General features: G+C 44.4%; 1 protein-coding gene across 1 annotated transcript in view; it reads left to right on the top strand.

The window, feature by feature from the left end:
* NPLOC4 (NPL4 homolog, ubiquitin recognition factor) overlaps positions 1–12,989 on the top strand; it is a 104,465-nt gene extending 91,476 nt beyond the window's left edge. The window contains exons 12-17 of the mRNA XM_040436670.1: positions 424–584; positions 1,829–1,900; positions 3,109–3,204; positions 5,411–5,527; positions 8,536–8,638; positions 12,222–12,989. Coding sequence (XP_040292604.1) covers positions 424–584; positions 1,829–1,900; positions 3,109–3,204; positions 5,411–5,527; positions 8,536–8,638; positions 12,222–12,382 — 710 coding nt within the window. The 3' untranslated portion in view covers positions 12,383–12,989. The remainder of the gene's footprint in view (positions 1–423; positions 585–1,828; positions 1,901–3,108; positions 3,205–5,410; positions 5,528–8,535; positions 8,639–12,221) is intronic.
* The last annotated feature ends 3,298 nt before the right edge of the window (positions 12,990–16,287 follow it).

The following is a 16,287-nucleotide window of genomic DNA, read 5'->3' as shown; positions in this document are numbered from 1 at the left end:
TAACTGGTATTACAGCTCAGATCCATTGAAGTGAATGCGGCAACACATACAACTTCATGGACAGTTGTGACGCTGTTTTTGGAGAAAGCGGACATGATTTTTTAAAGCCTGGAGAACCCCTTGAAATCCTCCTCTAATGCCCGAATGATCCTCAGCAGTCTTTTTTTTTTTTATATTCTGGCGTGATCATGTGCCATGCATGCACGTGTAGCCAATTACTTGCCTCAGCGGTGATACTAGCAGATATGGCACATAACCACTGATGCCAGAGATTACAGTACTTTTCATGTTGGTAAAATTAATGCTTTGGCTTCTCTACTAAAAATATTTAGTAAAATTCTACAACTGCTGTGATATCTGAAGGCGTCCTCACTTATATCAGTTGCGTGTGCCAGCTTCATCTCTCTCCTCCTCATTTTGTAGGGGGCCCGGATAACCAAGTGCACTTTGAGGGGTACCAGGTATCCAATCAGTGTATGGCACTAGTACGGGACGAGTGCCTCTTGCCTTGTAGAGATGCTCCAGAGCTGGGCTATGCCAAAGAGTCAAGCAGTGAACAGTATATTCCTGACGTCTTTTATAAGGTCAGTGTCATGATAAGAGCAATTATCAGGGGTGGGGTCAAATTCTTAAAGGGGTTGAACACTCTTGATATAAGGATGAGCTGTTTAGTGGCACGTTGCATTACATTCGTCAAAGTGAAAACAGGACAGCACCACTTGTTAGTCAATTTCTGTGTAAAATGGCGTCAGTGCTCGCAGTGCCAGGCCCCGACCTGAGGGCCCCCTTGGTAGCCCAAAAAATAGATGATAAAACCGCAGCACTCCCAGTCTTGAATCCAATTTTGTGTTTATTAACAACGAAAAAAATAGCAATGTTTCGAGCGCAAAGTCTTTTTCAAGCTATATATATATATCTTGAAAAAGACTTTGCGGGCGAAACGTTGATATTTTTTTGGTGTTAATAAACACAACGTTGCATTACATGTCACATTTTCCATCACATGGATCATTACCTGAAGGCTACATTCAGACAATCGCAAGTGTTTGCGGGCGGCAAAACACGGATACCGGCCGTGTGCTTTCCGCATTTTGCAGAACACACATGGCCAGCCCTATATTGAAATGCCTATTCTTGTCCATGATTGCGGACAAGAATAGGACATGCTCTATATTTTTGTTGGGCTGCGGACCCAGAAATACCGTGGTCTGAATGCACCCTAATAGAGTTATACTGGTAGGTACGCTTGCATCTCATGATCTGTCAGTGCAGGTGATTGGCTGAGAAGGATTATGTGGTTCTGCCGGACTCCACTATAGATGATACCATATAATCCTCCTTAGCCAGTATGCCACGACAGCAGAGCTCGTGTTATAACTGCTGCTTACATTTTGACCCTGTTTGGACCTGTAGTGGGTGTAATTTTACCCACTGATATAACCCCTCAAATATGATGATTGGTGTTTTTATATTTTTTTTTTAAAGAGGTTGGCCTATCTAATACATTGGGGGCATAACATTCGCCTATTTTCGGCAATCCCATAGAAATTAATAGAGGGTGGCAGCACATGCGCGGTCAGCTCTCCTTCACAGGCTCCGTTTTAGAGACAGGTGGGACCCACACCCTAGTGATATGCCCCCAATGTATGAGATGGGCCGACCCCTTCAAGACAATCTGTTGTCCCTTTTTGAGGGTGTCCTGTAGGTCCCCTATGGACTTTATTTCTTCATGCATAGGCTGTTGTGATGGAGCAGAAAATGGCTGCCAATGCCAGGGTGCTACATATCACTTTGCCCATGAGTGTTACTTCCACTTTTTGTTTTCCAGGATATTGACAAGTTTGGTAATGAAATCACACAATTGGCGCGGCCTCTACCTGTAGAGTATTTGATCATTGATGTGAGTATTCCCTGTGCACATGATTTACTAAGACTAGTTAGGTGGTGAACTGGCAGGTCCTCTTTAAGGGCATAATACTTTACTCTTTGAATTGAAGGGTTGGCTGCCTCACAGGATGTATTTACAGTATACGTCTACATACATTGAACGGCCACTTTATTAGAGACACCCCGGCTTTTCATGATTGTATGGGACTTAGACATGTGACCCCCGGAGTGAAGAATAAAATCAAGTGAACAAGTTTCCTTGGGACCAGTTTCAGTGTGAATCCACATTAGAATAAGAAAATCCAACGACCTAAACAAGGCACGGTCATCAGTGCCAGTGTTTCAGGAACTGCTGACCTTGTGGGTATTTCTTGTATACAGAGAATGGTATGGTCCAGGATAAGCATCCAACAAGAAGGGATCCTTTGGACATAACTCCTGGACTATAGGGGTGTGAGGAGGATGTCAAGAATCGCTCTGAAGAACAGGCCGTGCACAGTCCAGCAAACCGCAGCCATATGCAACGCCGGTGCTCCAACTATTGTGTCCAAATGCACAGATGGGCAATAAGTAAAGACGAGCACTAAGGCAAGACTTAGGTGGGCAAGAGAGTGCAAACATTGGGTCGCTGAGCAGTGGAGAAACAGATTTCTGCTGCATCATGCTGATGAGTGAAGTAGTGGTGTGGGCAGTGTTTTGTTGGCACACCATAGGTCCTCTAATACCTGTGGATGGACATTTGGACAGTAGGCCTTACCTAAGCTTTGTGGTTGGCCAAGTCTATATCTGTCTGTCAGAAAGACATTTTCAGCAGGACAATACACCATGCCGAATGACAGCAAGTGTCCTTGCTTCCCTGGTCTTCACAGTCACCAATCCTAATCCTATAGAGCATCTCTGGGATGAGGTAGAAAGGGCTGTCCAGGGCATGGTCAGTGCCTCCATCTAATTTACAGCAACTGGCAAGAAACTATCCTGTCCACATGGGCCAATATTTCTGCAGAATAATTTCAGCACCGAGTAGAATCTGACACAAAGAATTCCTGCGGTTCTGAAGGCCAAAGGAGATTCAATAGATGGTCGTCTGTAATAAAGTGGTCATTTAATGTATGAATGTAAACAACATATATGTCTGTATTGTCACTCTGTCCTAGGAATACATATGTGATTTCTTCTGTTGCTTCCTGATCACTAACATTTTGTATTTTCTTCAATGGACAGGTCACCACCACATTCCCGAAGGATCCAGTATATACATTCTCCACCTCCTCCAACTTGTTTCCCATTGAAAACAGAGAATCTCTTGGGGAGACCCAGGTGAGACCTGGTTGTTTGTGACCTCAGTGAAAACAGATCCATTCCCTGACATTACATGTCATCAGGGTGGTCATTATTCAGAATTTAAGCACTTAGGTGACCATTTATTAGGGTTCGATATAGATTTTTTAGGGCTAATACCGATACCGATAATCTGTGAACTTTCAGGCCGATAATTTATACCGATATTCTGTGAATTTTCATTTTTGAAAAAATAACTATTCCTACACAAATCTGCTGAAAATGAATGTTTATTGTTAACGTGTAGTTTTTTTTTTTGTAAATCTTTCTTTTTTATTTATAATTAATGATTTGGTGTGTTTTTTTTATGTATTTTTTTTAAACTTTTTTTTATTTTTTACTATTAGCCCCCTTAGGGACTAGGACCCTTGTCCTATTCACCCTGATAGAGCTCTATTAGGGTGAATAGGACCTCACACTGTCCCTGCTGCTCTCTGCTTTGTGCACACAGCAGCAGGGAGCCACAGCCAGGGCTTCAATAGCGTCCTGGCTGCCATGGTAACCGATCGGAGCCCCAGGATTACACTGAGGAGGAGGGGAGAGGGGACCCTGTGGCCACTGCCACCAATGATTAATACTGCGGGGCTTGGGTGTGTGGGGGGGGGGGGGGGTGCACTGTGCCACTAATAATTAATACTGGGTTTGGGGGGGGGGGTGCACACTGCACCACCCATGATTAATACTGGGGGGGGGGGCGCACTGCGCCACCAATGAAGATAACTTTCATTAATTCATATACAGGAGGCGGGAGCTGGCTGCAGAATCACATAGCTGGCTCCCGACCTCTATGAGCGGTAGCTGCGATCCGCGGCAGTTAACCCCTCAGTTAACCTGGTCGGTTAACTGCCGCGGATCGCAGCTACCGCTCATAGAGGTCGGGAGCCGGCTATGTGATTCTGCAGCCAGCTCCCGCCTCCTGTATATGAATTAATGAGAGTTATCTTCATTGGTGGCGCAGTGCGCCCCCCCCCCCCCCCCAGTAATAAAGCATTGGTGGCGCAGTGGCCACAGCCCCTCCCCTCCTCTTGTCCTCCCTCCTCTCATTGGTGGCAGCGGCACAGGGGGGGAGGGAGACACTGCTTCCTTCTCCCCTGTGCTGCTGAGGGAACACGGAGAGCGCTGTCAGCAGCGCGATCCTTGTTCCCCATACGTTATCGGTATATCGGCAAAAATAGATGCCGATACCTATAACATCCAAAATCCTGAATATCGGCCGATAATATCGGTAAAACCGATAATCGGTCGATCCCTACCATTTATCCATCTATATGGGAATATAGTTGTTACATTGGAAGTGTTAGAGGTTGTGTGAGTTTGCATTTTGTACCAGAAAAAGCGCCACTCTTGCCCATGGCCAGTGTCTGTTATTGCACTTCAGTCACTGTGATATAATACAATTTATTGTTAACTGTAAAGTATTAAGAGGTCGCAAAGCAGTTTCGTGGATCATATAATAGGACCTAGAATTCCTAAAGTGACAACAGATATTCTTAAAGGGGCTTTTCCCACTCATCCCTTGTGCTTCATCTCAGTCCCATTTTTATTTGAGTGGGACTGAGCCGCACTACCAGGAAGAGCAACGACCATAGGCATGGTGCTTTGCCTGGGCAAACAATGCTTGGGCTTTGCCACTTGCTGGAGTGCCACGTCACCTTCATTCAGATCATGAGCAGATGTGCCAGTACAATGCAAGTCCTTGAATACCCCTTTAATAATCACTGGGGGTACATATTTCCTTATAATCCCCACCCCAGTTGCTGCAGAACCTCACTTTGAAGTCTCAAACACGCACCAACATCATAGCCAATATCATAGAAAGCCAATTAATAGTATGGATTCCAAGTGTGGGAGGAAACCCTAGCCAACATGTGGAGAACATACGTGCTGAGTGCACATGGTCGGATCATATCATACAACCCCCAGCTACTGCAGAACCTCTTTCTAAAGCATCATGTCTGTCAATCGGGGACGAACATAAAGCATCTATGTCTTCTTAAATATGAGGTTCTGCAGAAACTGTGGTTTGTATTGAATGTTACTCAGAAAGAAGCCACAGTGCCTCAATACCCAAATGATACCCCCATAACGACACAATGTCCTCCTCCCAGCATTGCCTGCCATAACGGGTCTATCTGCCTTCACCAGACCGTTCAGTGTCCACTGACTGATTTTTCTTCTCTCGCAGGATTTCCACAGCTTGGCAACATATCTCTCCCAGAATCCATCATCCATCTTCCTTGAGATCATCTCAGATTTCCATCTACTCCTCTTCTTAGTCACCAATGAAGTAATGCCGCTACAGGTGAGTGCCAACGCTCTACAAGAGGATATATAGTGCCAGGAGTAAATATTCTGCCGAAACCCCCCTCCTCACAAAATCCTAGTATGTTATGAACACAATGGAACCTCTTTGTCAATTGGAGGTCTCCACGTACTTGATCCGTTCACTTCAGTGGAGCGAGTACTTGTTATTAAACTGCGCTGCTGCAAAGGAGATGATGTGTAGTGTAGCATGGAACACCGCCTCCTCTTCAAGCAGCTGATTGGCAGGGGTGCCAGGCGTCACACCGCCGCCGACCAGACATTGATCCTGAGGATTGGTGATCAATATATACAGCCTGCACAACCACTTGTGCTTGAGCCATGTGCTGCCCCTTCTTGACCACACTGTGCATATACCTAAGTGCAATATATGTATTGCGCCCTGCAATGGGCATGGAAGGAGCTGGCATGGGACATGAAGAATTCAGCCTGAAGACGGGACACATTCATTCAGAAGTGCCTTTCCAGTCCCGCTCTGTGTTGGGAATTTAAGCTTGTAAATTCATCTGACAGAAATAGAAAATCTGATCACTCCATTCCAACACACAAAATGGTACAATGTAGAAAAATTAAAAGGCACCCTAGGGAAACTAAATATATCCCCGATGCCCGCGTCGCTCCTGATCCCTGCATGGCGGCCGCTGCATATCGCCGGCTGTGACGGGGACGAGCCTCCCTTGCCTCACCCGCGATGCTAGGGAGGCTCGTCCCCGTTTTTTGTTTTATATCCTTAATTTGTTATACCTTTTAATTTATATGTATGTATTCGACAAAATAGAAAAAGGGACTATGAGCCAAAAAGGCTTGTAAATGTTTTTTTTTATTGATTGCAATAAATGTTTTTGTTTATTGAAAACTTCAATAAAAAGAATATAAAAAAATAATAATGTGACAGCGGGGGCAGAGGTCCAGTTTTTCATGTTCACACGTGTCTGTAACAGCGGAGATCCTTACATAGTATTCCGTGTCTGGCTCTGTCCTTACAGCTGTGTATAGTGGCCGGAGTACAGGCCGAGCTCCTATCTCCCTCCTGTTTCCTATCCATGTTCTCAGTGAGGGGAATTTGGTAATACATTGGACCTCACAATGTCTCATGATGTCCCCGTAGCTTGTTGTACTTGTTATGACAGGAGGAGTTACGTGGGAGCAGTACACAGCTGGGCAGCACATGCATAAGTGTTGCTGTAATAAATCCTACAGATCGGGGTAAAAGTTGAAGGATGTAGTAGGGGCTTGCTGGTGTGAAGGTGGCGCTTTAATGCTCTTAAAGACGCATGACATTTTTTGGGCTGATATGTACAGATCAGCTATTGTGATATCTAGATAACTGGGTAAGAACATTTCCAAAATGACAGGTCTTATGGGATGTTCTCGGTATGTAATCGTTAGTACCTACAAAAGTGCTCCAAGGAATGAGAACTGGTGAACAGACGGCAGCTTCTTGGGTACAGGTGAGCCCCTCTGGTCCGATCTCACAGAAGTGCTACTGTAGCTAGAAAAGTGCATTGCAGCCTACTGTGTATAGGGCTGTGTAGCCATAGACCTCTCAGTGCTCATCCCAACCCCCCTCCACCACCAGAATGCCTATAATGGGCACGTGAGCATCAGAAGTGGACTGTGGAGCAATGGAATCACATTTTCTTTTACATTCTGTGGACGGCCAGGTGCGTGTGCTTCACTTACCTGGAGACCATGTGGCACCAGGATGCACTTTGGGAAGTAGACAAGGCGGCAGAGGCAGTGTGATTCTCCGGGCATCGTTCTTCTGGGAAGCCTTGCATCTAGTGAATGAGATACGTACCACCTACCTAAACCTGGTACAGACATGTACAGTGGTGTCCCCTAAAATCAATGACCTCTTTCAGCAAGGTTATGCTCTGGCCACACTGCAAAAACTACAGGACCGAAGGCATCTGCAGCTAATGTCTTGCGCCGGATCCCACAGTCTTGTGGAGTCCATGCCTCAAACTGCTGTGACATCGCAAGGAGAATCTACACAATATTAGGCAGGAGGTGTTAACCCCTTAGGAATATCCACTCTTTATATGCAGCTCTGGAGTAAACGCATCTCTCATAAATGGAGGTGTTGAGCCCCCGTCATCCATAGCAGGTTTATATAGCAGCTGACACTCTGCCACAGTGGTAGCAACGTCTCCAATCCTGGCCGTTTAACCCCTTAGATTCCATTGTCAATAGCTATCTTGGCATCTAAGTGGTTAGACAGTAGAAGGGAGCTCCCTCCACACTTGAAGGAGCAATTGGGTATCAGAGACAGGATGCTGGATCAGGGGGCAGGGCACCACCAAGTGCTCATTAGTGTACGTGGTACACCATTTCTAGCCCCCCAATTACCACTTCAGGGAATGCTATTTTTTTCTGTGTATAGTACAGACATATGGCTCTGTAAGAAACGCCATTCCCTTACATTTTCCTCGCCGTTCTAAAAAACACAAGCTGGAGCCGTTTGTATTGTATGCCAGGTGGTGAGCAGCCAAATAAAACTCGTATTAACATAATAACTACACGCAGGTGCTGCCATAGATTGGACCCATGGCCTTGGCACCAAACCTCTGTTGGGTGGTGTGTTTCCACGCTAGTTTAACGCACTCGATGCCGGTGTCTCCTGTGTGTATTTTCAGCAACAGCTTGAATCCCAGCAGATGTCTGCTCCGAGCCAGAGACCTTCCCATTCAAACTTCCAGTTGGCAGCCTGTGACACTGGCAGGGGACCAGTCCCCATTTTATTAGCTGAAAATGATAAAGTTCTTATAGAGCATGTGCAGAGCAGCTGGGATGTCCTTGTTTGACTGGTGGTCAGGACCTGGGAAGTTTTGTTGTTTGGCTTGTCCTTTAAACTCTGAAGACCATTCCAGTAGCCGGAAGTGGCTGGTAACAGAGAGAAATAGATTGTATTTAGCTGCACAACAACCTGAAGATAACCTTTGCAATGCGCTGAGTCCTTATGGTTTCTTTTTTTCCTCTTTTTAGGACAGTATTAGCTTGCTTTTGGATGCCGTGAGAACCAGGAATGAGGACCTTGCTCAGACTTGGAAGAAATCAGAACAGTGGGCAACCATCGAACAACTGTGCAGTGAGTGCCGCAAAACAGAGTAACCACGTGCGACCAAAATGATCATTATTAAAGTATCACAGAGGTTTCCAAAAACTTTTGATGTCCTAGGGACATATCAAATGCTTTGATCGGTCAGGTCTGAGTGATAAGACGCCCACCGATTGCTAGAAGGAGGAGAGAGAAGCGCTCGCATACTGAGCCCTCTCTCCTTGCTGCAGGAGACTGAATCAAGAGCGGCCCATAGACTTTATTGAGCCCATCTCCTGCAGCGAGGAGAGAGCACACTATGCGTGCACTTCTCTCTCCTCATTCTAGTGATTGGTGGGGGTCTCGGCACACAGACCCCCACTAATCAAAGCCTTTGATATTTCTCTATGACATATCAAAGTGTTTTTTGAAAAGTCAGTGCCACTTTAACCCCTTCCCGGCCTCTGCTATATATGTACGACAGAGGTTAGGTCTTTAAACATGGCGCCCGCTCAGAAGCTGAGTGTGCACCAAAGCTGCCAGGTACCTGCTGTTTTACACAGCAGACACCCAGAGGCAATGTCTGTGATAAGGTTTTAACACCGATCATGGCCATTTAACCCCTCAGATGCGTTTGAAATCCCACGCCTGCACACATCACCACCGGGCCTGGGCATGCGCTGTACACTATTTGGGCTTGGCATTGATATGCGCAGGCGGGGGATTTCAGATGAAGAAAAGATTTGGCTGGCTGAAATCTAAACAGGTGAGGATGCGCTGCACTTGCAGTGATGGACACCGTGCCTCAGGACTTGCAGTCCACATTTGCAAAAACCTTCAAAGTTCATTTTTGGAGCTTTGCAGATGCAGGAAAGCCAAAGAAAGGTATCTTTGTTTTCTGTATATGTGTCCCACAGGGCGGCATGAACAGTTTGAGACATGTAAAGTTGCTGTCAGACTCCCTTTAAAAATATTTAAAAAAAATCAGATCACCTCCTTTTTAAAATAAACAACAAAAAAATAAACATCATTAGGATCGCCGTGTCTCAAAATGCCTATACTATGAAAATGTAAAAAATATTTATCCCATACAGTCAATGCCATAATGGGGGGAAAAAAGTCAAAATGACTGATTCACCATTATTAGTCTCTTCACCTCCCCCCAAAAATGTGATCAAAAAGCAATATACAGGTAAAACTTGAAAAATTTGAATATGGTGCAAAAGTCCATTTATTTCAGTAATGCAAATTAAAAGGAATTGCATTAATGCAGCTTAAAATTAGAATTTTGTGAAAAGGTTCAATATTCTAGGCTCAAAGTGTCACCCTCTAGTCAGCTAATTAATCCATAGCCCCTGAGCAAAGGGTTCCTGAGATTGTGACTTTGGGGTTTCATAAGCTGTGAGCCATAATCATCCAAATTATAACAAATAAAGGCTTGAAATATCTCGCTTTGCATGTAATGAGTCTCATATGTTAGTTTCACCTTTTTAAGTTGCTGAAATTACTGAAATAAATGAACTTTGCACGATTATTCAAATTTTTCGAGTTTCATCTGTATACTCCAAAATGCTGTCAATAAAAACTACAGACTGTCCTGAAAGAAAATGAGGCTTCACACAGATCCGTAGACGTAAATAAAAAGTTATGGGGGTCAGATTATGAAGATGCAAAGAAAAACATTTTGAAGTATTAAAATGTAAGAAAAACTATATAAATGTGGTATTGCTATAAGTGTACTGACCGGTAACAGGTCAGTTTTATCTCATACGGAACACCGTAAAAATGAAACCCATAAAACTGGCGGAACTGCATTTCATCTCATTTGGAATTTTTCCAGCTTCCCACTACATTGCATGCAATATTACATGGTGCCATTAGAAATGCAACTTGTCCTGAAAAACACAAGCTAAACTGAAAAATAAAGGCGGCAGGCAGTAAAATACAGAAAATTGCAGGATCTTGAGTGGATTAAAGGGATACACCATATATGAATATGCTTAAAGGGGTTATCCAGTAATATATATGGGTGACTTGTCCTCAGGGGCGCCGGCCTCTTCTAACAGCTGATCGGCGGGGTCCCGGGTGTCAGATCTCCACCTATCTGATATTGATGACCTATCCTGAGGATAGATCATCAATATTTATTATTAAATAACCGCTTTAAGAATCACCAGGTAAATAAAAGGGAAAGTTTCATGCTGACACCAGAGAGCCTAGAACAGGGGTCAGCAACCTTCGGCACTCCAGCTGTTGTGAAACTACAATTCCCAGCATGCTCCATCCATTACTATGGGAATTCTGAGAACAGCAGAGCAAGTATGCATGCTGGGAGTTGTAGTTTCACAACAGCTGGAGTGCCGGAGGTTGCCCACCCCTGGCCTAGAAGATCAATTTAAAGGGGAACTGCATCTATATTTTTGGATTGAGGATACCAGCGGTCTTGCGCAACCTCCCCCAATTTTGTGAAAACACACTGAAGAAAGATGTAGACACTGGAGATGACAGTGGCTAGTAAAGGAATGTTTGGCTCGTCTCAAGTGATGAACATGACCCTTGGCCTCAGTACAGATGCTGCAGATTTCCGTCACACACTCATTACTCATATAGTCATTAATAATTCCTCACATGCTCATGTACTCCGACAGCCACTACCGTGTCAAAGCTGTTTGTCAACTGGGCAATTTGCCCCCACTGTACACAGAATTGTGATATTTTCTGGGGTGCTGGCACTTAAAGGGCCATACACACTGGAAAAAAAAACTTAAAGGTGCACACTATATTCCTTGTGGATGCATCTTCTGTGCTCCACATATATTTTATGATGAAATGCCATGTTAGACCCTTTATTTTCCTTAATATCTACAGGGTGCACTAATAGACATTTGCACCCAATAACTTTGTCCTGTCCCCACCCAAATAGCTGATCGGACTTTGAAAATCTAAAGTGGGCTATGGCAGATATCCTTTGTCGTCCCTCACTGACGAAACAACACCTTTCGGCAAGTATGTGGGGCGGGTACGGTGCCCACACTTGAGCCCTCGTGGAACTGCATCAGTCCTGAATATTAAAGTAGCACTCCCACAGATTTTTTTTTATTCTGTGACCTGTTAGAAAAGTACATGATGTAAACTGTAGCGAATGTAATCGTTTAACCAGTCACTGTATCTGTGACGTATAACCTCCCTTCTGATCCTCAGCTATGTCTGATCTCCAACTGACACAGGACCGGAACTTCTCTGTTCATTCCTATGAGACTGACGGGAGGCTCCCATAAGAATTCAGAGAGAAACTGACTTCATGTCCACATATAAGATTCTGTGTTATTTGGAAAGTCAGAGTACTGGTCACATGACGCAGCTGGGGATGAGAAGGGAGGAGATAACTCACAAATACAGACACTGCTGAGAAGATTATATTCACTACAGATTACATCGTGGACTTTCCTAACAGGTCAGAGATTAAAAAAAATTGCGGGAGTGCTTCTCAAAGCTATTGCACTGTTATGCCTAAACGTCACCAAAAGCAAGCCCAATGTCTATCCTATGCCCACTCTTTGTCTATGCACTTGGGCTTTATGTCCTTTTATGTTAGCCAGATCTTATGAATAAAGTCTTGTGTCTCCCTTCCCAGGCACAGTCGGGGTACAGCCATCAGAGCTTCATGATTATGGGGCCATCGGAGGATCCACACACGCTGCCTCGTCAACAGCCATGTGGTCCTGTCAACACTGCACCTTCATGAACCAGGCTGGGACAGACCATTGCGAGATGTGCCGCCTGCCCCGGACCTAGCATCGGAGCACCGACCGCGGGCACTTCTACCGGGAGCTGATCTTATGCAAGCCCCCTACCCTATGATGTTGCTTGTGTAAGGCTGCGTGAAGGAGACGTCTTTCAGTGTGTCCATTCTCCAAGGGGTAGTATGTAGAGGTGCAGAGCTTAAGAGCCCACCGGCCACGACCAAAGCCCAGCCCATTAGTATGGGAGAGGGGGGGTGGATTGATAAGATGTCGTCTTGCTCCTTGCTTTGCCTACAGGACTGTCTGCTGCCAGTTCTACAGCTTGGGCTGGCACCGCTGATCTTTCCTGCATATCTTCTTACACATTCACCCCCTTGATTGAAAGTGGAGCCTGGTTAAGGCGGTCACGTCTTGGCGATGATTCCTTTTGCCATTGAAGATGTAACTTATATGAAAAGCGGCTCTTGCACCAGCCTGGTTCTTTGCATCTGTCGGCATGGCATCGCTTTACTCCTCCCTGGCAATATTTGAATTAGCATCAGGCAAATACCAACTGTGGGTGGAGAAGCGATTGGTTTTTATCCACCATTACCATGTTGCGCAAGTATTACTTTAAACGCTAACCATCTTAGATTAAAAGCAAACTTCCGGGTGGACTTTATGTCATTGGTACTTACTTTTTTTTTTCTTTCTTAAAGAGAAATGCTTATGTAGATCAAAAAATGCTGAAAAAAATCTGCAATTATACAAAGTGTATATGGATTCAATTTCACTTTGAGCCTCCTATTCATACAGGGGGTAAGAGATTTGTACCTAAGAAAATGGCTGCACTTGTCAGCTGTAGACATCTGTGTTGGTCCCATGTTCATATGTGCCCGCATTTCTGAGAAAAATTATGTATATATTAATATATGCAAATGAGCCTCTAGGAGCAACGGGGGCGTTGCTGTTACACCTACAGGCTCTGCTCTCTTTGCACTTTAATTGACAGGGCCAGGCAGTGAAAACATCATAACTGCTGGCCCTGTCAAAGTGCAGAGGGCGCGGCAATTGCGGAGAGAGCAGAGCCTCTAGGTATAACGACAACGCCCCCATTGCTCCAGGCTCATTTGCATACATTTAAATATTTCTCAGCAATGCGGGCACATATGAACATGGGACCAACACAGCTGCCAAGTGCACATGTAACAGGTCAGCCAGTGTCATAAATACAAAACTGCTGACAGATGCCCTTTAAAGGGGGCCCGGCACCACTCGCTGACATGGCCGTTTTAGTAAGCGCTTATGTTCCCCATGAAATAATTCTGGAGCATCTTTTTTTTTTTTTTTTAACTGTGCATTTTTCCCTTACTGGAAATGTATGAATAAATTATATGGGTTTTGCCAGTTGGTGTAATGTCCCTACATAGTCTGACACTGTCCACTTAGTGCTGACTGTGTAGGGACACACCCCATTGACAAGTGAACGGTAACACCCACTTGTCAATTTATTCATACATTTATTTTCAGGAGGAATAACAGGAGTGTCACAAAGCAAAAACATAAAAATAATGCAGAATTACTTCATGGGCAATACATGTATTTTTTTTACTAAGCCAAGTCAGGAGATCCGACCGGTCCAAACTCACAGAAAGTCTGAAGCCGGAATTAGCCAGAACAAAAGTACTCCTCTTTCAGAACCAGAACTTCGAGAATGGACCATCTACTGATGGGCGTCTAGGATTTACTGAACACGCATATTGCGTTTCAAGGATCTTTGTCAGGTCAAACATTACAGATTAGTTACTGATAGGTGGTGGTAGAGAGAGTTTTCCTTGTTCTGGAGGCAAGTTGCAATACCATACACTGCCCATAGACAAGAGTGGCGCTGTTTCATGGGCAGAAAAAAAGCAGACCCTATTGTCTTATCTAACAATCTTAGAAAAGAGAATCTGTAAGTGAGGTTATGTTTATAAGGCAGTCACAACCACAACATGGCGCTTTATTAATTTAGTTTTTTATAAGGTCATACAAAGCCCCAGTGCATAAGGCCCCATTAACTGCAGGGATGTAAGCAGAACGTTATGTTCCACTGACCTTATAAACACCGCCGGTATAGCAGCTGATTGAAATTAATGGCACATCCAGCTCACATCGGGCGTTGGCAGTAAATCTTCTCCATGTGTTATGGCTCTCATAGATTTACATATCCCAATAGCACATCCAGTTGCGCTGTATATAAAAGGTACATCTCCATAGGCCAAAACAATCAATCCAAGCCCCTCAGGGCTACACTGGGCAGTGTATTTAGATAAATAGTCCATATATTATCAGTACATCTGACCCACAGCGATCTCATAACTTTGCAGAGTGCCTTATTACTACCAGCCTAGTGGGTTTACCATTGCTTTTTCCAATAGCTTGATCATTTTTATTAGTTTTTTTTTTTTTTTTGCTTAAATACGTCTAGAAGATAAATAAGGAGGAGGTTCTACCACGATATTGTACGCAAATCTGATTAATAAAACAGAAGGAGATAGAAGTATACAACACTAGGGATGTGTTGCCTAGCAACATCTTTTGAAAGGCTTTGGTTACTAGGCAGCCAGATGCCAGCATAGGTGTTTTTCTCAGGCTGCTGTATTAATCAGATTTCTATGAGGAAGCATGATTCTACATGCAGCTTACTGTGTCCTTCACCGTCAAAATCAGCCAAGTGCTGTATGTGGGAAGTATTACTCAGAACCACTTGTTTCCACTAGAAAGAGGAGGGCAGAGGCTTCTTGGGTGTGATTTGCTAAATTCAATGAGCAGATGTGTGAATAGGTCAGCTAGCATACCTTACTACCATATGCAGATATTTTATGTCTTGGCAAACCCTACAATTTAATAGGTATGGCCGTCCCTTCTACGGGCTAAAGGGAATCGGTTCTTTTATTAGAAGAGAGGGACTATCTATATTATATGGACCCCTTAGTACACAAAAATAAATTGTAGTCTGGTCTATTACAAGTTGGGATCTTCATCTCGGAACGGAGAGCCATGGAATAGGGGAGAAGTGTCTGATCTGTGGGAGTCCGGCGGTCAGGAGTTCCCCCATTGAATGGAGCAGCGAACATGCATGCGCACTGCTGCTTCTTCATCTTCATGGAGCTGCTGGAGATATCCAAGCGCGAGCGACCACAAGGAACTCTGTAATATGTGTTATCATTGAGAAACGTCTAGTTCTCATGCTATAACCTGTTTACCCCAATGGTCTATGGGGGGGGGGGGGGGGGGTGTGAACAGGACCCGAGTGAGACAGGACTTCAGGAGAGACTGCAGTTAAACAGTTAAGAGTACTTTCACACTAGCGTTATTCCTAATAACGAAAACGCATCAGTTTTGTCCTAATGCATTCTGAATGGAAAGCAATCCGTTCAGGATGCATCAGGATGTCTTCAGTTCCATCCCTTGTACGGTATTTGACCGGACAAAATACCGCAGTAAGCTGTGGTATTTTTTCCAGCCAAAATCCCGGTACAATACCGCACTTGCCGGCATTAATTTCGATAGAGATGTGTTAATACCAAGTGTTTCAGAAATTGCCAGATCCGGTTTTCCAGTCTGCGCATGCGCTGGGATATAGGAGGAGCTGGTTTTGCTTTTGATCTTTGAAAAAAATGTAAATACCGGATCCGTTATTCTGGATAAGATGGATCAGGAAAAAAAGGATATCCGTTTGCGTACTGTTTGCCGGCAACGGAACTGCCTGACGGATTCTAACAACGCTAATGTGAAAGTAGCATTAATAGTAAATGTATATCTCAGTACTTCTCTGTAATGTCCTCCAGTAAGGGTACTTTAACACTTGCGTTTTTCTTTACCGGCTCTGAGTTCCTTCCTAGGGGCTCTATACCAGAAAAGTGCATTCTGAATGGAGAGCAATCCGTTCAGAATATCTTCAGTTCAGTCGTTTTTGACTGTTCAGGACGGAGA

This window comes from Bufo bufo, chromosome 6 (assembly GCF_905171765.1).
Source record: "Bufo bufo chromosome 6, aBufBuf1.1, whole genome shotgun sequence".
Lineage (NCBI taxonomy): Eukaryota > Metazoa > Chordata > Amphibia > Anura > Bufonidae > Bufo > Bufo bufo.
The sequence above is the reverse complement of the archived record's forward strand: the minus strand, read 5'-3'. Positions and strand labels throughout refer to the sequence as shown.